Source organism: Haemorhous mexicanus, chromosome 4, assembly GCF_027477595.1.
Source record: "Haemorhous mexicanus isolate bHaeMex1 chromosome 4, bHaeMex1.pri, whole genome shotgun sequence".
NCBI lineage: Eukaryota > Metazoa > Chordata > Aves > Passeriformes > Fringillidae > Haemorhous > Haemorhous mexicanus.
This window is the reverse complement of record NC_082344.1, coordinates 63,415,562-63,439,263: the sequence shown is the minus strand read 5'-3', so window position 1 is coordinate 63,439,263 and position 23,702 is coordinate 63,415,562. Positions and strand designations below refer to the sequence as shown.

At 36.7% G+C, this 23,702-nt stretch overlaps 1 protein-coding gene across 1 annotated transcript in view; it reads right to left on the bottom strand.

The window, feature by feature from the left end:
• RAB28 (RAB28, member RAS oncogene family) overlaps positions 1-23,354 on the bottom strand; it is a 63,318-nt gene extending 39,964 nt beyond the window's left edge. The window contains exons 1-4 of the mRNA XM_059845156.1: positions 23,088-23,354; positions 15,970-16,066; positions 10,612-10,700; positions 2,071-2,200 (exon numbers count right to left, since the gene is read on the bottom strand). Of these exons, the coding sequence (XP_059701139.1) occupies positions 2,071-2,200; positions 10,612-10,700; positions 15,970-16,066; positions 23,088-23,165 (394 nt within the window). The 5' untranslated portion in view covers positions 23,166-23,354. The remainder of the gene's footprint in view (positions 1-2,070; positions 2,201-10,611; positions 10,701-15,969; positions 16,067-23,087) is intronic.
• Between the last annotated feature and the right edge of the window lie 348 nt (positions 23,355-23,702).

Genomic DNA, 23,702 nt, shown 5'->3' with positions numbered 1-23,702 from the left:
CTCACTGGAGTATTTCTTCTGAATGATGCATGAGGTCAAGTAAGTTCATCAACTCATCAAATGGCTTTTCCTGGCTCTTGACCTCTTCTTATTGCTCTTGCATTGCATATGAGTGTTTTGCTTCTTACTAAGCAAAGAAGTTCAACAGAGTGATTCCTCCTTAATAATTTGTTAGTACCAATAGTATTATCTCTTCATAATATGCAAGAGTCAACACCATGCTTCTATATAAACACTTTGTTTTCCATTTATGTAACAACAGGAGCCTACTATTAATTTTTCAGTATTAGGGTGGAAGCCCTCCTAGATATTCTTATCCTACTACAGAATCCAGAAAAGCAATATACTTTCAAAGTCTAATTTTTATCATGCTGAAATAAAAATGAAGCAAAAACATCCCTCTGTAAACAGAATCCCCTGCATGCTCAACATGTGCAGCAGCAACAAACATCCTTAGCATCACATGTAATCAATATTTTGCTGCTTTTCTTTATACACAGCTTCAGAAGAAAAACAAGGCAGCAAGTAATTCCTTCAGCTGATATTTCCATAAAATGAAAGCCTTTTCACTAGTCAGTGTCAGCATTTGTCTGAAAACTCACCTAGGAAACCAGATTCTACTTCCAGATGCTCCCAAGGAAACATCAAATATTAAAGATTTGTGGGCATGTATATGTGAAAAAAACAGAAATAAAACGCCTCCAAATCAAAACCAATGTATCATTTTCTACATATATTGTGCCAGTTCAACAAAGGAACTTTTTTTTATGCTATGTTACAGTGTATCTTACTGCAAATAGTTAGTAAGATTTGCTGAACTCCAGCTAGAAAGTCCAAATTTAGGGCAAAATAGAAGCCAGTGAAAAATATTTTTCATTTGAATTTCAACCGAATCTGTATTGTTGACTCTGGTCAGCTAGAGTACAACACAGTCAGTGTTATGCTTTCAGAAGTGCTATTTACATATTGTAACTCTAAGATCTTCTCTGTTTTCTTCACAGGAAATTAGTTTTTCATAATTAATGTCATAAAATGTTACAGCATCACTGTAGCAATACTACAATTAATGGTTCTGAATTGTAGAGACAATGTGTTGTCTCTACATTGTTTTCAAATTATTTTAAACAATTCTAACTCGCTGGATTAAGTCCTTTTCTCAGGTTTGTTCATGACATGGTCACTGTAACAGAGAAACAAATTATTTGGAAAGTGAAAAGGAAATCAAATATTTTTCTGTTGTTCAAATAATGTATTTATACTGTTTAAAAATTAGGTATCCACTTCTACCATTTTGTTTCTAAAATTTTTATATGCTTTTATCATCTTCAAAAGGGGTAAGAAAGCCAGGATCAAAACATCAGATTTGCTAATAAAGATGTTTGTGTAAGATTTTTCTGTTGGAAATGGGGAAATTTGGAATCCATAAAATTAGGAAACCATCTAAGTGATGATTATATAAAGTGACATATTTTGGTGGTCAGAAGAAAACCGTTATATTATGCTTATGTGATCAAAAAAAAAGGAGGTTAAAATATCCCAGAGCAACACAAATCACCTGATGTGCACAACTACAGATAATACTGAAGAAAAAAGTCTGATAGCAATTCCTAAGTATTATGTCTAACTACTGGTATATAACATATACCAGTAGTTAATCCAGCAGTCTCTTAACATACAGAACCATAAAATATACCTTTTACTACATCCAGAAATGCTCCCCAGTTCTCCATTGCCATGGCTATATCCTGGGGTCTATCAAATTCAAATACGGGCGAGTGATCTCCCTCTTCCTCTGTGCTGCTCTCCAAGCAAAGAGGACACAGAGAGAGAGGCTGCAGGCTGGGCAAAGCATGATACAGCAAGTCTCATAACATAACCTATCTGGCCAGAGCCATAATCCTGAAGTATACCCAAATATATCATGTGTACACAGCAAAAATACGCAAAATAGTATTTAGTTGCATTTTGCTAAATATATATACCTTATGTCATTTCTTTAATAGCAACCATTTCTTTAATAGCAACCACATCCAGAGTATTTCAAATAATATTTAAATATGAGTAACTTACTTTTATTTCCAACCAAGGCCACAAGTGGCTGTGTTTCTGATCCTTCATTCACTTTTTTTACCACATTATACCAGTCTTCCAAATTTTCAAAACTCTGGCCATTGGTAATATCATAAACCAAGAGAATGCCCTAAATAAAAAGACACATTTAAAATGTTACAGATTGTAAAAGAATTTAACATGGTAAGATTTGCATCAGTCTAAATTATTATTGTCATAGAATAGAGCATTAAAAAATAATGGCATCATATCTTTCAAGGGTCAGTTAAAGGAATTATAAATTTCTACACTATATACTTTATTACAGTATTTCTCCTGCATTTCATGTGTTCCAAATACACATTTCAGGAAAAAAAAGGCAACACAGTCAAGAGCACAATTAGTTATATCAGAAATATTACAAACTGCATATGCTTCATGATAAACCCAAAATAGCATTTCACACTAACAGGATGATAAAAATTTCCCTGGAGAAGGTCTTTTATTTTAACAAATATTAGTTGTAGTTTCAATGTTCCCTTTTTTGAAAGAAAAAAAAAAAAGGCAGTTCAATTATGCATTTTTGCTCATTGTCTGTCATGTTTCTGCTGCCTTTTGGGGATAAAGGCCAGAATTCCATTCCTTCGGTGTTGTAGAAGTAAGAAGTATTGGCAAGCTTTAAACTTTCAAAAGAGAACCTAAAGACATAATTAGAACTCAAAAAGGAGTCCCATATATTTCCAAGGTTTTGGGCCAAGCTACAGGTGACAAATACTTAAAGCAGACACTGCTGATTATTTCCTCAGCACAAATATCCAATATCATAAAGCACAGCCTATTAAGTCCAAATGTCATCCCTGTCCCCTTCACAATTCTAAGACAAGCTCTCAGATCTTATTGAGTCTTCTGCCCCTGCTTTCCACTACATCCTAATAAAGTCACTATCTTGTAAATGAGGAATAAAGTCAGAATTGGTTTCAGGCACGCTTGTTCTCATGGAGTTCACAACTGGCAAAAAACCCCTATATCTGCACACTGTTTCTCACATGAAATTTTCACAAATATTCTGAAAAAGCAGTATGATCCATACAAAAACAGTTAGGTCAATGACCTACTGTCAACAGAAAAGATTTTTCAAGTTTTTTCAGGCATTTGTCTGGGCCCAGTTTTAACTAATAGTTAAAAGGAGTGCCTTAGATCATAAGGAGTGCCTTAGATCACAAAACAGAGTGTATACTTACTTAATAATTTCACATTTGATAACAAATTAGTAGCAACTGCAAGACTATTTGAGGAGAGTTCAGATTTTATGATGACAAACAGTGTAAAAATAATAAGATGCAATTCAATAAATACCATGACAAGTTCAAAGGAAGCAATAATCAAGTGCACAATAGGAAGCATCTGGCTCTGTAGCAGGTTCCATATAATAGGATCAAGGAGTTACAGCTCACAGCTGAATATGTTGAGCTTGTTTTGCAAATATCACACTGGTAAAACACTCCAGGTGAACTAATGCATCCATCTTTGGACTTGAATGTCAAAAAACGGTACAATAGAAGAAACCAGGAACAGTATCATAGGTTTGGAAACCATGACTGACATGAAAAAAGTGGGGAAAAAACCCTTACTGCTTCAACAAACGCATGACTTATGGTAGGCATGATGATGCTGGTACAAGTTTCAAGAGAAGATAACAGGAATTCTCTTTGTATATGCTTTTATACATAGTTTGCAGAAGCCACTAAATTGGGAAGACCAGCCAGTGTGCCCAAAGGCACAGTTACCACAAAGGGGTATGTAGACATGCTCAAGGAATGGGTGAACAGGAACCTTTCAACATTCTACAAGGACAATTGCAAAGTCCTGCAGCTGGGAAGGAATGAGCAATACAGGCTGAGGGGAGCAACACATGACTGGCAGGAGAGCAACTGAAAATGACCTGCAGGTCTTGTCAGACAGCAGGCCAAATCCAAGCCAGCAACATCCACTGGCAGCGAGGATGGCCAACTTGATCCTGGGCTGCATTAGCAGAAGTACAGCCAACTTTTCTACTCAGCACTTGTTGGATCATATCTAAAAGAACACATTTTTAGGCCCCTCAAGATATCAGAAAAATGGAGCAACTTCAGCAGAGGGCTAGCAAGACGATCAGAGGCTGGAGCACTTGTTTTATGAGGCAGAGATGAACAAACCCAAATTCTTCAGCATGGAGAGGAAACAGCCCTGGGGAGACCTAAAAGCAGCCCTCCCATACCCATGAGAAAGAAATGAAGGGGATGGAGCCAGGCTCTTCACAGCAGTGCACAGCAGGATAAAACTCAGTGGGCAAAAGCTGAAATAAGAGAAATTCAAACCATAACTAATGAAAAGCTTTTTCACCATGAGGAAAATAAATCAGGTTGACCAAAAGTTGCTCAGTCTCCATCCTTAGAAGTTTACAAGAAGGACTCAATAGATCCTTGAGCAGCCTAGCTCCACCTCTCAATTGACCCGACTTTGAGAGCGTTTTGTTCCAATTTCCTGACATCCTTCCACCCTGAACTTTCTTACAAATCCATGATCAATACAACATGTAGCGATAGGTTTAACTCACAGCAAGAAGATTATAGCAAGAGTACTAAAAACAAGCAAACAAACCAAACAAAAAACCCTACGGAGACTGTAAGAGTAGCAAAGCTCTGAAATACACCACCTATAACAGTCACCAACACTGAAAAAATTTTTGAAGGTTGATAAAAGTCATTACACATGGATAGCTTTGAAGGAGGGCAACAGATCCTATTGAGATCCCTCCAACTCCTACTTTCTTATGACAGTAGTACCAATCTATCTTGTTTTCTCCAATGTTACCAACTCCTTGGCAATCTTGATTTTTTGTTCCTTATATTTAGATAGTTGCTATTAATTTCTGAGGAACAGCTTTCATCAGTTCCTTCAAGGAAATTAAGAATTATGACACCCAACTTTCCCCTTGCTATCCTTCCTTCTTTACTAATCAAATATAATATTAATCATCCACTTCCCTCTTCCAATTTTAGTGCAATTTATTACTTAATATCTTGCATCTCTAAGTTAATCTCATTTAATTTCTCCTGAGTATTTTTATAACTACCCAAATGCCTGGGCACTTGGCATTAAATTGTCCAATTAAATTGTCTCACAATCTAAATTTTGCTCTAGGAAGGACATACTTATGTTATTAAATGCTCAGTGGAAAAGAAACTCAATCTAAAGGATAGGTATGGTAAAGGTTAAAAAAAAATGCCAGCCATAATGCTGGAAGTTGAAAATGAGGAAAGAGCACATGGCAATGCTTCTTTCACCAGCTGTCAAGTTCTCTCACCAGCTTGCAGAAGAGCAGATTATCTAAACCATCTTCAACACTAATCAGAGTTTGATGGAGAAAAAATAAGAAGGTGTGAGCATTTAAGGTTAGCCAACTCTTTCTGACCAATTCTTCATCAAAATCCTACTCTGCTTCATGTCCTCTAGACAACTGTAGCCTACCTACCCCTTTGGATGAAAGGGTATTCACAGTGGATTTACCATCAAAGAAACCATTTAACAAAGTTTGCAACTAAAGCTGACTTCACTTCCTTTTGGTCTCTTTCTCTGTGATCTAAAACCCTGCTTTTAAAGCACATTCTGTTCTTAAACATTTTTTTTAGTCTTGCCAATATTTGCTGCACTTTCAAAAAACAAAGATAGCAGGTATAACATCATATAGATGAAAAAAAAGGCAGCATGGCATCCAGGTCATAAAGAATACTTTCTGCTTAGATTTCTACCATATCAGCACTCTATAAGCAACTTAGTATGATATAGACAATTAATGAAGGACTAGTCACAACTCCATGGCTAAAATTTATTTCATCTTTTTCTTTTATTTAATAGAGAAATCCCATAATTGCTTTCAAAAAAATGCCTCATATTTTCCACAAACTTACAGTATAGACCACGTAGACAGCATAAAAAACTGTTGTTTCCCTATTATGTGTGAGGAAGTAAGGAGGAAAATTAACACTGGCACTTTTACACAAAAGTACTGTATTACCCTGCCATTAAAAAGGTTTGAAACACATGGTAGACGATATGCCAAGAACAGCACATTGATTCTCTAGTCTCCAGCAACATGGTGAATAGTCCCTGCTTGCATAATTACACTCTAGTAAGATACATTTTGTCCAAGTTAGTGCACATGTGAGTGCTTTTTGTTTAGGAATTATAAAGTATTTTCAAAAATAAGTCACTGGAAACTGAAAATATTGCAGAAATTATTTGCTGCTCCCTGGAGAAAGTAGAGTCTGCAGTACTCCTATTAACAAGCCAATTTATGATGTAGCATATGCCAGATCTTAAAGATAATTTAAACTAGATATGTGGGTAGGGGCAGCAATTACAGGTAAGTATGGGAGTGCTTCTGAAAGATTTACCATGCAAACAGCAGCAGCCTTATTTCAAAACTGAAGTGTTAGTATGGACATTTTGTAACCAGGCAATATATTTGTACTGATATTCAAAATTTAAGACATGCCAAGTTTATGTCAAGATCTGTCACAATAAAAGGAAGCTAGAGAAAACAATAATTAAAAACATATATGTTTTCTTCTTCATTTATCCTCAGCTACCCCTCATCCTATGACTGACTTTTGCAACAAGGAACTAAACTTTCAAATTTTCATTAATATTACAAAATAAGTCTGGCCAAAATTCTTGAGTATTTTTTCTAGTCACAGAATATTAATTTAGTAAAGAGCAACTTAATTGTTGCAGAAATGTGCAGATGAAAATAGAGTTTTTTGCAAATGAAAGCAGCTTACAGTCCACACATACTTAACCATTCTTGTCTTTGCTGATACTGAGGACGTGGTCACTCAAATACATGTGATTAAATTATTAAGTTGCCATAATTGAATTATTTACTCTCTATCAGTACAGCTTTGTGTGTAACTGACTACACAGTTACTCTCAGCATCTCTCAATTCTGAGATAAATGTGGTAGTTTTAAATAGCTTTCAGTCAGTGTTGATTATTATCACCCTTTTTTCATGAAGAACAAAGGGCTCTTCTTTTCTCCACAGCTTGCAGAGTTCTTCTGCCCCACCACTGAAATTCAGCTACCAAGATAGGATGCAGTAACTACACTGGTCTAAACTGCTTAAAGATAGAAGTGAATTGCAATTTCTCCCACTGCAACCAATGCAAGTTCTCATGCTCAAATCTGCCATTCTTTTTTTAAAACATGGCACAAGAAATAGGGGATCTCAATCAAAATATGGCATCTTAGCAGTAACCTAGCCAAAAGATCTATCCTAGAGAATTGATTCATCTCTCATTAGAGGGAAAGAAACCTCTAATGGCAAGTTTTTGCAGTGAAGATTAGACAGATGCTCCATTTACTCTTGTTGATATCCTGATCAAATTCCAGCTAAGATCAGGTGAACTGTAGACCATAATCTTTTCAGTTGCTGGAGATTCTCTAAACTTCCATCTCCAGCTGGCCACAGGATTTTAGAAGTAGGCCTACCATACACATATAATTCTGAGCACAAAAATAAGAATTTAGCAGCCTATGATTTCCAAATCTCACAAAGATCAAATAGACGGAAACCTACACAAGGCTATGGGCATCTGCAAAAGGCACAGCACATGCCATAGATATGCTACAAACAATTCCACACATGTACTTAAAATCTGAATTATTTAGATTTGAAGAATACACAAACACAATTTCTGCAGCAGATCCAAATCATCTGCTTTATCTGTATCTGTACAGCTTGTGTATTTTATAAAGAAGATGTTTAAAATCCCAGCTGTACCACACACACTGACCAAGTGCACATACACTTTTTTTGTAGCAACCTTCACTCAAGTTACTTCAATATTTTAAAGGCTCTCTTGCACTTGGGAACCCCAAACTGAACACAGTACTTCAAATGTTGCCTCAAAAATGTCAGAGAGCGTGACATTCACTTTCCTTTATTTGACTACTTCCTTCTTACTAACACAGATCAGTACTCAATTAGCTTTTACTGTTGCAAGGATGCATTGCAAAGTCCCATTCAACTGTTTTTTTACCTCAATAAGACATCCATCCAAGAGCTTTTTCCTCCAGACTGCTTTTGGCTACCTCTGAGGATGGAGACTCTACAGCCTCTCTGGTCAACTTGTGCCAGTTCTCAGTCATCCCCACAGCAGAGAATGTATTTCCTGATGTTCAGAAGGAATCCCCTGTGTGTCAGTTTGTGCCTATTGCTCTGGTTCTGTCAATAGACACTACACAAAAAAGTCTGCTTCTCTCTTCTTTGCATCCTTCTTGCATGGTGGATATATACTGATTAGCTTCCTATTCTCCAGGCTGAACAGTCACAGCTCTCTCAGCCTTCCCTCAGAGGAGAGATGCTCCAGATCATTAATCATGTTTGTAGCCCTTCACTGCACACTGTCCAGTTGATTCCAGCTGCATAAGATTATTCTGCACAAGGTGCAGGACTTGGCATCTGTCATCAGCTGAACCTCACAGGGTTTCTGTTGGTCCACTCCTTCAGTTGGTCATGGTCTCTCTCAGTAGCAGCCCTACACTACAGCACAGTGACTATTCCTCCCCAAATTGGTGCTATTCACAAACTTACAAACAATGTTTTGTTCCACTGATAAAAGAATTAGTAAAAGACACAACGCCAGAACTTATAATCAGGCATCAGTAAGACACTGAGCTTGATTTAAAGGCCTAGAGGCCTTTAAATCCAGCTGTCCATTCAGATTTTCAGTAAATTTATGGTCCACCCATTGCACCTGTATTTCTACATAGTGTAATAATATTACGGGAGACTATGTCCAAGGCCCTGCTAAAGTGAAGATAAATTACATCCACTGCTCTCCTCTCCACATAGCTAACCACCTAACCACAGATAACAATGAAGTTGGCTGTGCACATTTTACCTTTACAAACTCAATGCTACCTCTTCCCAGTTACTTTCTTGCTGTTGTGTTGTCTATTCACAGGAATTTTTATCCATATTTAAAAGTATTTACCTTTATAAATACTTGTTCTACTTTGTTTTTCCTCTTTTTCTTATAAAAAGGTACAGATGATCAACATGAAATAAGCTTATGCCTAGAAATAAGCTGAAAGCAATGCCTTTTCAAACTATTCATGTCATTTCATGAATAGATGAAAATAGAAACAATTTTATGCATCTTTAACAGGCACTGTTACAAAGCTAATAGGAAAGTGTGTTAGAACTCAACTGTGATGATACAAAGGTTCTTACAGACACTGGCAATACATGCCAACACTGGGAGAGAAAAATCACTAGTCCATTCAGAAAAATAGGGTTAAAATGAGGACTGGAGGAAGATTAAAGACAAAGATATTGAATGTAGGATTTTTTTGTTAATGTGCTCTGAATGACAAAAAAATCAAACTTTAGTCTTATTGATATCAACTGCATAAGCACTTTTGGGCACTGGTATTAACTCTTTGACCTGCTATTTTTGGTAAGAAACTCCTAAGTTTATCATTAAATTCAATACAGACAAAGCTAATAGCCTTTTATTTCCTTCATTAAATTTACTTTGGACATATGGCAACAATTTGTGATTAATCAAATTCCCTCTGTCATGGAAGCCACTTTCTCCTATTGCTTGCTAGATCTGTAACAGGTTAGCAAATCGGGTTTTATTAAAAAAATAACATTCTATAAACAGACGCAACAGCTAAAAACATTGACATTTTTTTGAAAGTGACAAAATGTTACATTGACAAGTTTCTCTTTATTCAATTAACTAATAAATCCCAATCTCTTTCATTAGCCATTCCTGTGTTGTATAACACTATTGAATAGCACATGATATGCCTTTTGGTCTCATTACAAACTCCAAATTAAGGAAAAGTGCACATTTTAGGACCACTCATGCTAAGAACTTTGGCATTTATAATATATCCTTCTAAATCAGCTCATGACTCAAGATGCAGTTATAATATGTAGCTCTTTATCCTACCATCCACTTTAAGTTGCTTAATTAACCAAAACTTAATTTTCATTGGACAAGAGTTCTGCAAAAATATTTAGCTACCTGGTTGTCTCCTTTTGTCTGCCCTCTTATAACCCCAGTTGCATGTATGAGTTTAATGGTGTAGGATTGCTCTTAATTTCCTCCTTCTACCTTTTCCCCCCCAGGAGGCAGCTGTTCTGAAAGCAGCCACTCTATCTACCATGTGGATATCCAAATAGCCTTTACTATTTATTGTGATTGCTTTTCCTAACTCAAGACACAAAGCCTGCAAACAACCATCTGTTCTTGGGAGTTACTCAGTTCTATAAATGCACACACTTGCTTTGCTTTTTATGTCAGCTTTAAAAAATTAGCTACACCAAAATTAAAGTAGCATATTAATATCAATTAAGTTTAGATTGTACATTCAACATTTTTGAGATTCATGAATCAGTCAACTAAAAGCTATATATAATGTATGTATGTATAATTTTAAGAACAAAGTTTCAACTAATTTTATATCATTGCTATAATATATAATTATCAGCATTTATACTGTACCTGAGCTCCATAAATATATTTATCCAGCATCTTGCCTCCTATTGTTTGTCCTCCTACATCCCACACTTGAAGAGTAACATTGAGATTTCCTGGAAAAAAAATTATAAAGATATTGTGTAACCTGGAAAATTTAGATACAAATAAATTCAACAACAATAGCTTTTAACAAGTATACAAGAAACAGGAACTAAATTTTGAAACAAAAAATGATTGTATCATCTGGGAAAAGAGTCATTTGTGTCCAGCTAAGTCATTAAGATACAGTAAAACTACAGCTAGCTATTAACATATCTAATATGAACAGAAAATAATTGGAATTGCATAAAGCATAACACTCCTGAATAGAAATTATATAACATATTCCACTGACAAAACATGTAAAACCTCACAAAGAATGTTCTATAGCGTGGTACTTGGAACTGAAAGGTAACACAATTAATGCCAATTTATCCACATTATTTCATACTGTGTGTTCCTTCCTCACCTCCTCTCCAAATCTTCCTTACAGATCAAGAAGCAAGGAAAATCTTCATGATGACTTCATTTTGGCAGTGTTGCTAATAGTAGTATACAGTTACAGAATTGTATAGCTGACAGAGTAAAAAGATGGAAATGGTGACACCCATCTAAGTTAAGAATGCAAACTATGATTACTTCCTCCACTCTTCACCTTAAGGCATGAAGCTAAATTGGACATGATTTACACAGTCTCATCTTCAAAGAATCTACACCAAGAATAGACCCTCTTTTCTACTCTAAACCATTTTTAAGCTATGTTGAAATTGTTAACAGGTTTTTTAAAACAAAACTAACAAAAAATCCATGTAAATGCAGAATATTTAAAATCCTACTAATCATACATATTCTGCAAGACAACTCAGCAACACACATATCAAAAATATACATAGAAAGGTACATATACGTACAAACATATTAAAGTATACTTTCTCACTTTTTGCATGGTAAGAACTATTTTCAGAACTGTACTGATTACCTGCAGCACCAAACTCTGTTAGAGTAAGGACTTACAAATTTTTTTCTAATCCACGTACAACTCACATGACACTTACATGTTAATATAAATTCTACATACTCACAAATAATCACAACTGCCTATTAATTTCACTCCTGGATTTTAAGAAAATGTAACAAATTTCAGATCACAATAACTGCAAATCAAGTGAAAATGATCACATTATTTTGGCTTGCTAAGAAAGATATATTCTTAATTCAACTATTTTATGTAGTTGACAATCTGATTTTATCCCACATGATCCATTCAGCTGTAAATTTGTAACTGACATGCTCACATTGGTTTCACAATGGAATGTGCTCCATGGAAATATATCACTGTACTAGGAGAAAATAACAGCAAATTATAATTATATAGCTGAATATATGCTACCAGTGATATTACATGCACCACATTATAGTTTTATAATGCACCTTGTTTTAATCTGGTTAAAAGAGCAGATTCCCAAAACTACTACCTTGGTCTCAAAACACAGAGATGAATGTGAAACAGTACTATTAAGCTACTCTGAGTTTTATGTAATACCAAGAAAAAATCATGGAGCTTAGAAAACACATCATAAACACCCCAATTCAACCAAGGCAACCTTTCATAACCAATAAAAAGCTTTTTTTTTTTTTTTTGATAGTTCATATACCATCTATTAATTAATTAATTATTTTAAAAGCTTAGAACATAAATGATCACAAACAATGCAGGAAAGTCTTCCATAAAGCATCTGGCATGGATAAACCAGACCATCCTCAGTCTGAAAAGACTATACATCCTCAGTGGGTAAACAAACTATGCCGGCTCAAACTATGCATGCTGCAGTATTCTACCCCTGTGTATTCTGCTGGAAAGTCACTGCATCATTCATGACAGCTTATTTTGGGAAAAAAACCCAAACCTTTATACATACCTTTATACATTCATGACTTCCAAAATCATTAATTTTCAGAAGCCTAATTTTGTGTTCAAGTACTCTAAAAAGTTTCAACTTGATTTTTCCTCATAAGAAGATAATTATGCATGGCATTCTGGCCTTAGTATCTGGATAACTGCATGGAACAACCTTAAAAATTTTAGTGCAGTAAGGTAAATTAAATGGTCTGTGACTATCCAATTAAAAAAATCTCCTATTACAAATTATTTACTCTGCTTCATTAACAACAGGAAAAAAAAATGGGAAAGAAAAAAGAAACGGGGAAAAAAAATGGGGAAAAAAAAGATTGGGATGTTCATTTAAGGTAAACTCCTTCTTAATTAGGACCTCACTAGCTATGAAATTCACACTGATCATCTCCTGTGCAAAATGCTTCCTTTTCCCTTTTTTTGGCAGTTAGGTTCTGCAATATTTGCTTTGTGCCCAGATTGATGCTGAGGAAGAAAGAAGGATGTTAGGATTATTCTGACAAAAGGAAAAACTGCAGGCAATTTACCTAGCATGTATTTAATTAACAACTGAGATAGTAGCACAAGAAGTTTTCTGCAAAAAGTTTGAAATCTTTTATTTTTTTAATTTAACAAGAACATAAAAACTAGAGACTTACAACAAAACAAAAAGAAACCATGAATAATAAGATAGTTCTTAGAAACAGTCTTAACACCCCAATAAAAATAAGGGCAGAATCCTATCAAAATAACATGTAATACACTATTAAGGAACAAAAAACCCCAGCACTTCTTTACTCTGTAGAAAATGCACACAATGCAAAGTTGAAACACGTGAGGCAGCACAGTGCAGGTGTGCAGATTGCTTCTGGCATGGACTGAAGCCACTGGGCTGCTGCAGCAGCAACCCTGCAGGAGGACCCTTGGTGTACTGGTTAACCTTACCTGCAGTGCTGCACAGCCAAGAGGGAACTAAAAACACAAGTCTGAGCACTTTTTACACCAATGACTTTAAAAAAAATCCTTTTAACAGGAGAATCCTGTAAACTGAGCTGCACCCACAACCTCCCAAAAAGTATACAACTATGGCTCTTAAGAGTGTCTATCAGCAGACCCTCTGACTAACAGATTCACTATTTAAGCACTAAAATCTACACCACAGTTGCATCCAGACTATACAAGATTCTGCATCAAAAATATAATGGAACTGATTAGCACTTAAAAAAAAATATTTTGAACAAACTGCATGAAGTGAATTTGCCATGTTGAACACTAGACACCTGTTGAACAACACTGAACACATTCAAAATTTATCAAACTATTTCTGATATGTATTAAACTGTACTGTTTTACCATGCAGAATATTTACTATTTTCACTGCAAAACTGCATTATTTACTAAGACAATTGGAGACAAATGCCACTTTTATCTTAAAAAATAATTTAAAAGAAAACAAAAAATAAAACTAGAAAAAGAGTACTTTATTTTGTAAGTTATAATATATTTCAATGAAGTCCAATGCAAACTTCTGTGCAATTCTAGAAATCTGTAATTTTAATTTCTGGAATCTTTGCTTACATTGAAAAAGAAAAAAAACCAACTACTGAACCATAGCTGTTCATCAATTCTCCTAATGAATAGGAGAAATCGAGTCCTTTTTCCTACTGATACACATGTAATTGCTGTGCAGTGGTATCAATTAACCTGTCAAGTAAACATAGCAGCTCTGCAAATCCAGAACTAATCAAGAAATTAGAAAAATCTACTTACTAAGTAATGCTTCCCATTAGAAATGTAACATTTAGAAATGTTACCTCCCTCTCACTCCCCACAACTAGTCCAGTTTACCTATGAAACAGAGAGCCATATATACCTAAACACATATATAGGTATAGGCAAAACCAGAGTGACAACCTACAGAAAAATGTTTCTTCCTGAATATGAATACAAAAGCTACTGTTTTGAGGAAAACAGATGTACAGACTTTTTGGTGCTATTTTTACCTACATTATGATTTTATAACAAAATAAACTATGAATGAATGAAATTCACACACAATATAAACCATGAACAAAAATGAATGAAGCAACAGTTGATAATTTTCCAAATTTTCTATTCAACAAGGATATTTAGAATCCCAGTAATGTACTAATAGTTTCTGTATGCTTAACAGCTGGAAAAAAAACTGGCAAAATACAAGTTCTCAGCATGCACACTGCATGATTTGTGTACACATTCCACTTGCAAGTACTGCTGTTAAATATTATACACACTGGTATTTTTAGAGACATGAGCAGGACAATAAAAAAAATTATTCTGTTGATTTTATGGAGAAATAAGCACTGGCATTTGGTACTTTATCATTCACCAGATACTAAAAAGGTACAGCAAAATGGCCAAACAAAAATAGTAAACAGAGGGACGGTCTGAAAAGATTATTCTATTTCACTTAAGAAAATATATAAACATAATAAAGAAATTATTTGCAATATAATTTTTAAAAAAAGAAGTTCAAGAACTGTATACATTTTCTTATAACTTCAGGTTTCAGATAAAAATGCTTACTTTCTGGGTTTGCCTCCGTCCTCACCCTTCACAAGGAGAAGACAGAACTACAGAACTTGCATCAACTTTATCAAATCTCACTATAGCTTTTAATAATTACACTGACTTTTTCTAACTTCTGATTTCTGAATCCAGAAGTAAATGTTTTTCATTAAATACTTGCATACTTAGAATATGAGCACACACAAATCAGTGAAAAGACTTATTTTAAACCCCAATTGTTCAGAGACAAACTTAACCAGCAATTATTCTTTTTTAATTATTTCTTTGCATTTCCATGCAGTGTGCTGCAACTGCCATCTAAATAGTTTCTTTGCCATCGCGAAGCGAAACATCTTGAATGCTCAAACTGTATTTTTATGAGTGCCGAGGGACCCTAAATTTTAGTGGTCTATTAAATGCCAGCAATTTCATGCTGCCTTGCATAAAACAGCATTCACATATTAGAGCACTGCGAGTCCATAGCTGCATTATGCATCTCCCACACTACTCAAATATGAGTTGTGTATTTCATTTAAAAATACATACATTTCTTTCAAAACACATATACTTTTTCAATTAATACGTTTAAAGTTCCATTTCATTGTTGTGTGTTACACTATCCACATGGAAAGTGAGTGCATTCAAGCAGGGATTATAAAATTCCTCAATATAGATAGCATTCCTTTTATTTGAACTCAGTGTTTTACTTAGAGATGTAAGTTGCAAATGCATAACTCTATGACACCTGGCAAGAAAGTATGAAGAAAATATTCTCCAAGCAACCTAATTTACTTTGCCATAAAAATCACTGCACTGAGCTTATTTAGTACACATTACTCTGAAGAATCTGTTTCTGCAAGTCCTGCTGCCACCCAGCCTTTCAGTGTTAGTTTTTATTCTCTTACCTGGCAATAATATCCTTTTCAAGAAGAAGTCCAGTCCTAAGGTTTGTTTGTACTGTTTTCCAAATGTTTCTTGAGCAAAACGGGTAGCTAAGGATGTCTAAAACAGAACAGTATCAAATTAAGTTGTCATTTTTAACAGCAACAAACTTTATGTTAACCCAGAAGTATGAAATACAGTTAAGCACTTTTTAAATCAATGAATGCTAACAGTGTTCATGGATTTGGACTGACAAGCACTCCAGTCAGTTTCAACATAATAACAGGAGGTGGCAAAGGCTACTAATTTATGCAAAAAGAAGCAAGGTGCATATTTGCATTGATTTCAAAAATGCCCTAACAGTCCCATTACAAAATACTGTGCAGATTTGAAGGAGGTATCATCAGTAAGCTCAAACCGACACAAATCTAGGTGACACCATCTGCACCTGAAGATCTCATTATTTTTAAAAAGCATTCATTTCAAAAACAAGGGTCCTCCCCTGGTAAGGAACACCATGATCCCGGACCAATTTTCTGGGAGAGAATAGAGATCTGCACAGTGCAGAATCCTACAGAGGGCTTCTAATTTTGAGAAGATTTCTGCCACTGTACATCAGTTTCAGGATCAGGAATTACCGGAACTCTAAAATGGGAAGAGTCCTTTCTTGCACACAGAAAAAGAAGTTAAACTCATATTAAGAATACACATTTATAGAATCATTCCTTTCAGCAGAAATTTGAAAATTTATTTCTTCAATTGGTATTCTGTGGATTTATGAAAGCAAACCAATACACTGGTGACCTAATAATAAGTTTTTTAGAATATACGGCTGAAAAGAAACACAACTAACCTGGGCAAACTACTGAAGCAAGGCACTTACATTCTGTCAGTTGCAATTTAGTGTCTCCATTCAAGACAAAAAAAGAGAGGTGGGGGTAGAAAGGGAAGGAAATAAAGAAAGAAGAACACAAAAAAAGTAAAGGAGAAAATAGTGGTACAATCATAAATAATTCAGAAGTTTGTATTGTGAAAAAAAAATACAAAATATTTAAAATTATAAAATGCAACTAACATCAACTTAGTGTACACTTAAAAAATCTCTTGTTGACATGACTTGTGTAAATAAAAATACAAATTAACTACAGAAAAAAATAGTCTAAATATTTATTTACCTATATAGAGAAGGAACAATACTAGGAAGCTCACAAAATCCTTACACTGTCTGAGAAAACTCAAAACAAGACAGAAGGGGTTTTTTTTGCCAGTTTTCCATTTATCAAGCCGTAAAGAGATAAGTCACACCAATTGTTATCAGAAATTGCTGTTAAGAGCACTTTTAGTCAAAAATGCAATAGCAAAACAATGCCAACAGTTCTGAAATATGAGAATAGGCAATGTCCACGAATAGAAGGCTATAATAAAGATCTAAATTAGGCTAATGCCAAATGTACACAGAAAAAAAACTACACCTTATTTTTGCATTAGAACATGATCACCAGAGTTCCAGCATTAACACTCTAGTATGAATAGGCAAACATTTATTCAACTATTAGATTTCCTATTAAGCAAATAAAACAAGATTTACTGTTTTCATGTTTCTGCATCATATTTATATTCCTATCACTGGCATATATATAATGAATGATATTTTCATTTCAGAAGATATGTTTAGGAAACAATTCAATAAGTCAGTGTTAGCCTAATGCAACATTTTCATTTACTTCACTGAACTCAAGTCCCAAGAGGCTTAAAAATAAAAAAAACAAGTGGGGAAAAAAGCAAGTAAACTAGAAATAGCATGAGAACACTTATATATTTATATCCCTGTGGAATGGGGGGGAAGACCACAGAGAATCAGTTGTGAGAAGATTCCTTTGCCTTCAGCTATGTGACAGTAATACTGACAACACACACAAAATGAAATTCACTACAGATTCAGACTACAGTATTGAAACAGTCAGTAGAACTGATTCATTTAATACCAACAGTTAGCATGTCAAGATGACAACGACATCTTTAATTTGTCATGACCTTAAAGATGTAGATGAGAATAAGACAACTGCAGGAATACACCACTTAGTCTTCTAGAAATTTTCCTTTTTGGAAAAGTAACTAGTGCCTAGAGTACAGATTCAAGTATCATCTGACTATATCATAGTATTCTATATTCTCCAACACACTAATTTAGATCCTCATTAAATAAGCAACCTCTGCCTTCTTGTTTTAAAGGCCCAGTAAATATTAGCTTATCATTCTGTGACACTCAATATTTCCAGAGGACTTCTAGGGCTGTTAGTAAAAAGAAACAACACACATTCAATTAACAGCCAACCTATAAGAGCAGCAAGTAACCAACAGCATGGCAAAGTTCTCTTAAACAATTTTTCTCCACTGTGCTCTTGAATGCAAAGGAATTTATAGCACAAAATCATCGACTAACTCCTTCTTAAATTTTTTCCTAATAAATGTTAGAGCTCAAGGAAAGTGTTGGATTACCGGTCTAGGGTCCTCTATTTATTCACAAAACAAGCATTTATCCACAAAATGCTAAGAGCAACAGTTCAAACTTCTTTACAACAATAAACAAAGAAGTTATGTCAATGCATATTCAAGTGCCTCTACAATGCAAATACTCCCTTCAAATCCCAGAAGTGTTCGCTGCCATGCTTGCCAGAAAAGATTTTGCTCAACTATTTAACCTGAGGATATGCTGAATACAATCTATATAAGAATTAATTAAAGTTAAACAACGGTTCAGTAGAACTGTAGCTGTAAAAATAAAAAAGTAATCAGTGACCACTTTTTAGAAAGGTTGCATTCCATACAATTCCACTCCTTAATGTCAGGGTCAGAAAACCATACGATAGTATGAAGGCCTTTGTTCCTTTGCAGCTCTATTAAGACAAACAGGCCACCAGCTTGCAGAGCAGAATTTCCAGAAAAAATTCCATCAGTTTGGAAGATTCACACATCTGCCTTAAATACTTCAAAGTGAATGTCAACATTCTATTCTAAATATCAATACTCTGTTAAAGGCTGGGGTTAAAAAAACCCTGTTAAAAACAAGAAAATGTCTTTGGGCTCTAATATACAGCAACCAAGACAGCAGTAAAAGAAAAAAAAGTACAGTATTCCAAGTTCAAAATACAATAGGATATTTGGGAAGGGTTTTTTTGAAAGAAGCAAAGATGGAATTTTACCGTACATACAAGGCATGACAGTTTTTTGCTTCTATTTTTCAATGTCAACAATTCAGTACAAACTGAATTTGACATGCTGTTCCTGAAGACCTACATAATGAGTAAAGAGGAAAAAAGCAAACAATATCTATGAAATAAACTAAAAAGTAATTAAATTGAAAGTCAAAGGGAACAAGCAATGATAGCCAGCTCTGACAATGACTACTCATCAGGGCAACTAGAAACTTGTAGGGAAAACCCCACCAATGACAACTCTTTGAGTAAAGTCCTATAGAATTAAGTTTTGAGAAAGCAGTGCCAAAGTGTAGTATCATACCTGTAAGAAAGAAAACTAAACCCAAAATTCAATTAGATGCAAGCACGTAGTTCTGAAGCTATGAATCTCCATTCACACAAACTTTACCCACAAATTGAAAATCTATTTTCCAAAAACCACATGTATCTATCCTTTCTCTCACTCCCTTCTAGAACATCAATGCCATTATCCAAGCACAGCTACACTAATGCCTCAGTCACGTCCTATCTTATTTGGCAAGAATTTTAGGACAAACAAAACTAAAACAAACACTAGGCTAAATAATGAAATGCTTTAACTACCATAAAAACACATAACTGTCCAAGCAAATGTTGTTCCATCCCATTGCCAACTACTGATGCAACTTTCTTCACTGAAAAAGAGAAAATTATCATAACTTCTTGACATTTTGTGGATAAATGTAGATCTATTTGATGCAGCTGGGCCAATCTGCACAGCACACTTCATTCAGTTCTCCATTTGCAAGACTCAACAGTGACAAAAATATTTTTGTCACCATCTATGAAGTTTTTGAGCCCAAGTGTAACAAGACAATTCAAAATGCTTTAAAATCTGCTATCCTAACAAATCCTAAAGAAAGCAGGAAACTACTTTTTATGCCAGCCTATGTTTTAGCTCCTGCAACTCCCATACCAGCTTGAGCATTCATTATTTCATTTTCATCATCCATTGTTACCAGAAGGAAAAGGTAGGATGTTTCTGCTACCATACTCTAATTCCAGCTACAACAGATAGCAAATAAACAGAACCTCAGCACACCTATTTTTCAGGACCTCCCTTCCCATTACCAGTTCTGAGATTTACTTCCAGAGGCCCAAAACCTTCTTCAACATTAGCAAATCATAATATTCTATCTCAAATCAGCATCCTTGTATATTTCAGTATTAAGCCAATCTATGCACAAAAAGAGTAGAAATATCTGGATCATAATATAATTTTTTTTTCAATCCATTCTAGTAATATTGGTTTATTTTAATGGAAAATCATTTTGGACCAGGAAGAGTAGGTTGATCTAACACCTAAACACATAAGGCTGCTGTGTGTATATATGTCCTTCCTATATTCAAAATCAAAGAGCCAACTGCTATTAATAATTGCTGGATTTTTTTCATCTCACATTGCCCCAACTTCTGATTGCTCTTTAGATTGTTTTCCTAGCTTGTCTAGTTCATTAAAATCATCCTCTATTATCTTTTGACTAACCAGTCTTGCTTCCCTCAATTTTGCTTTTCCACAGTTCACCATTACCTTACCATCTTTATTTTACCCTGAGTTTTACAGATTCTACTCTGTCTCACTTCTCTTATGCCTTCTTCCACTTTTACTCTTCTCTACTTGTGTTTGCTCCAGCAGCCCTTATTGCTATCCTTAAAATTCTAAGTATCCAGTGATAAATTCAACTACTTCAAACAAATTAATAGAAGCACAGCATGCCTCCCCCCTTGCCTCATAGACAGAGCAATTCCTAGCTAGTGTAAGTACAAAAATTACCTTTAGCTTGAACTGACACTGATTTGTTTTTAATCTGCTACCAATCCCTGAACATAATTTTTTTGTTGGTTTTTTTTTGGAAAAGAGGGTGCAAAAGAAGCCAAATGTGAACACCTCATACTAAATACAAGATACAGCATTTCAGATCTATCCCATCCTTTTCTACACACCTCCTGTCTCATGATCCCAGAGTGACAGGAAGAGAAAAACCACCACCTTGCACAGTAAAAGAGAGATAAGTATGCATGTGTGTAAAGACCAGCTGTGAACCAAATGTGAGAGCCAGGCAATTCAGAGTTGAAAACACATAGACACAGACAGGTTTCAACAAGTAAGCGGAACGAGTAGACAACAAAAGAGAGGAACCTCAACAATTTAGTCTTCTGAGGTTAAAAATAATAGTAGGTACATTTTATCGTTCCATTCCATGACCCAATTGCTTCTTTATTTTTACAAGACCTTACAATAAATCTATGAGTGCTGCCAGGCCATTGGGATGGTGGGAAGGAGCCTCTATTACAGCATCATCTAGGGGGGACGGGAGGAAAAGCAGTCCACCAGAGTACTGCCGCTGCTCATGCCCAAGAACCTGCCATGGAAGCATGAGATTCCTAGAGTTAGCAGGAGATGCAGTGAGTGGCAGCTCCTGTGAGAGACGTAGGAACCAACAGGAATATACATCAAAACTCAAGAATGCTTGAAAATCCTTGCTTGGCTGGAGTTCTTGCCACAAGCTACTCAACAGCAGTAGTAAAAGGATTGTTCAGTTTGAATGGAAACCTCCTGGGAAATGCTACCCGTAAAGCAGCACTTCAACTGTCAATGCTGTGCATTTATTATGCTCTCATCACACAGCTGGTTGGAATTGCCCATCTACTGACTCAGATGAACACAATACCACTTCAGACTGGGTTTAGAATCACTGGAGACAAAAAAAAATGGTTTGTTTCTTTACAGAGTTCTGAATAAGTAAGTGAGCAAAACCACATGTACTTTCACTTAGAGCTTATTCCTATTACTGTAAGGCAGTGCATTTAACCCAGCTCTACGTACATTCCCACTTTTCACATGAACTGTGAAGCATGCAGAATTTCTTCTCCTTGTAGTTGCAAAAGTTAAGGACAGAGGAAAAAACTGAATACTTCAATCATACAATAAATTTACTATTTTCAGGTGTACCTCACAAAATTATTCAGGCTACATATGACAATAGATACCTATTCAAGTGCATAGTTAAGATCAGTAACTATTTTAAACGGTTAAGAAAGCAGCCTTTCTTTTGCCTTCTTTAGTCTCTCCTTGTCAAAATTTCTTTTTTACAAAGAGAAATTTTTTTTATTACTATTTGATTGTTTTGGTTATTGTTGATGAATAAACTTTTATAAACAGGATTTCATTATGGTGATTACTGATAGGAAAAAAAAAACCCAAAAAACATAAAAAGTTACAAACGAAAACTAAATAGACCCAGCAGTGCCTTTCCAAACTCTGGAACAATAACTCCACTAGGTGCAAACTGTTCTATCCAGCTCGGGACGTTGGTAGCTCTGTAGCCGAAACGAAGGGTCCCTGCAGACCCAGCTAAGCGACCTTCCCTGCTCGTCCCTTTGGAGGGGAGCCGCGAACCCTCGTGCCCGGCCCCGACCCCAGCCCTGCATGTCCGGGACACTGCAGCCACCGAGAAGAGCTCCGGGCTGCTCCAGCCGAGCAACTCCTGCCTCCAGCGCGGGATGGGCAGCGCACGGGGACCACGGGAAACTCCGTCAGCACAACACGAACTACGTTATTCGCCGCTCCTTTGCTCACGACTCAAGAAAATTTGATTACAGTCGTGTACGTCTTTTAGTTGACGATACCTCCCCGGCTGCGGAAGGCCCGTCAGAGGGTTCGGCCGCCGGGCACGGCGCGGATATCGGCGGGAAGAGCCCGCGTCTCCCGTGCCTGGAGGGCCTGGAGCCGAGGTGGAGCAGCCAGCCAGCTATCGCGACAGCGGCTGCGCGACAGACTGGAAGCCGCGGCGGGCTGCTCCCTCCTCTGCAGCAGAGCCAGGGGCAGCGTGAGGGGGAAGGCCGCGAAGGGGCTCGGGGCACCGCGGCGAGGGAGAGGAGCTGCCGGCGGGGCCGGCACTGACCTTGCCAGTGGTGCCGTCCCCCAGCACCACCAGCTTGAGCTGGCGGTCCGGACTCTCCTCCTCCTCCGAGTCCGACATGATCTCTACGGCCCCGGCGAGAAAGAAGAGGCTGAGAGCAGCCGGGAGGAGCCGGGTGCAGGAGCGAGGACGGGACAGAGAGAAGAGCGAGCGCCGCGCTCACGAAACCGGCAGTAACGGTGGAGCCGCCACCGCCATCTTCCTTCGGCGCGCCCTCCGTCGCTATGGTCCGCGCGGGGCGAAACCAACGGCAGCGCTGAGGAAAGGGGGGGAAGCGGAAAATTGAGGGCGGGAACTACACAGCAAGTCCAGCTGCTGCTTCGGGACACACCCACTTTTCCCCCACAGGGTCAGGGAATGGTTCAGCCCGGCTGTCGGCCGCACGCCGCGGTGGCTCGGGCCCCTTAGTGACGCCCTGCGCAGTAACCTAGCAACGGGGGGCGGGGCGGGGCGACTCCCCGGCCGCCCCCGCTGAGGGACGGGCCCACCCCGTGTGGGACGGACCGGGCAGGCGGCGGGGGTTTGCTATGGCAACTAAATAAATAGCTATGGCAGCCAAATCATAGTCACTGAATGGTCTGCGTTGTAAGGGACCTT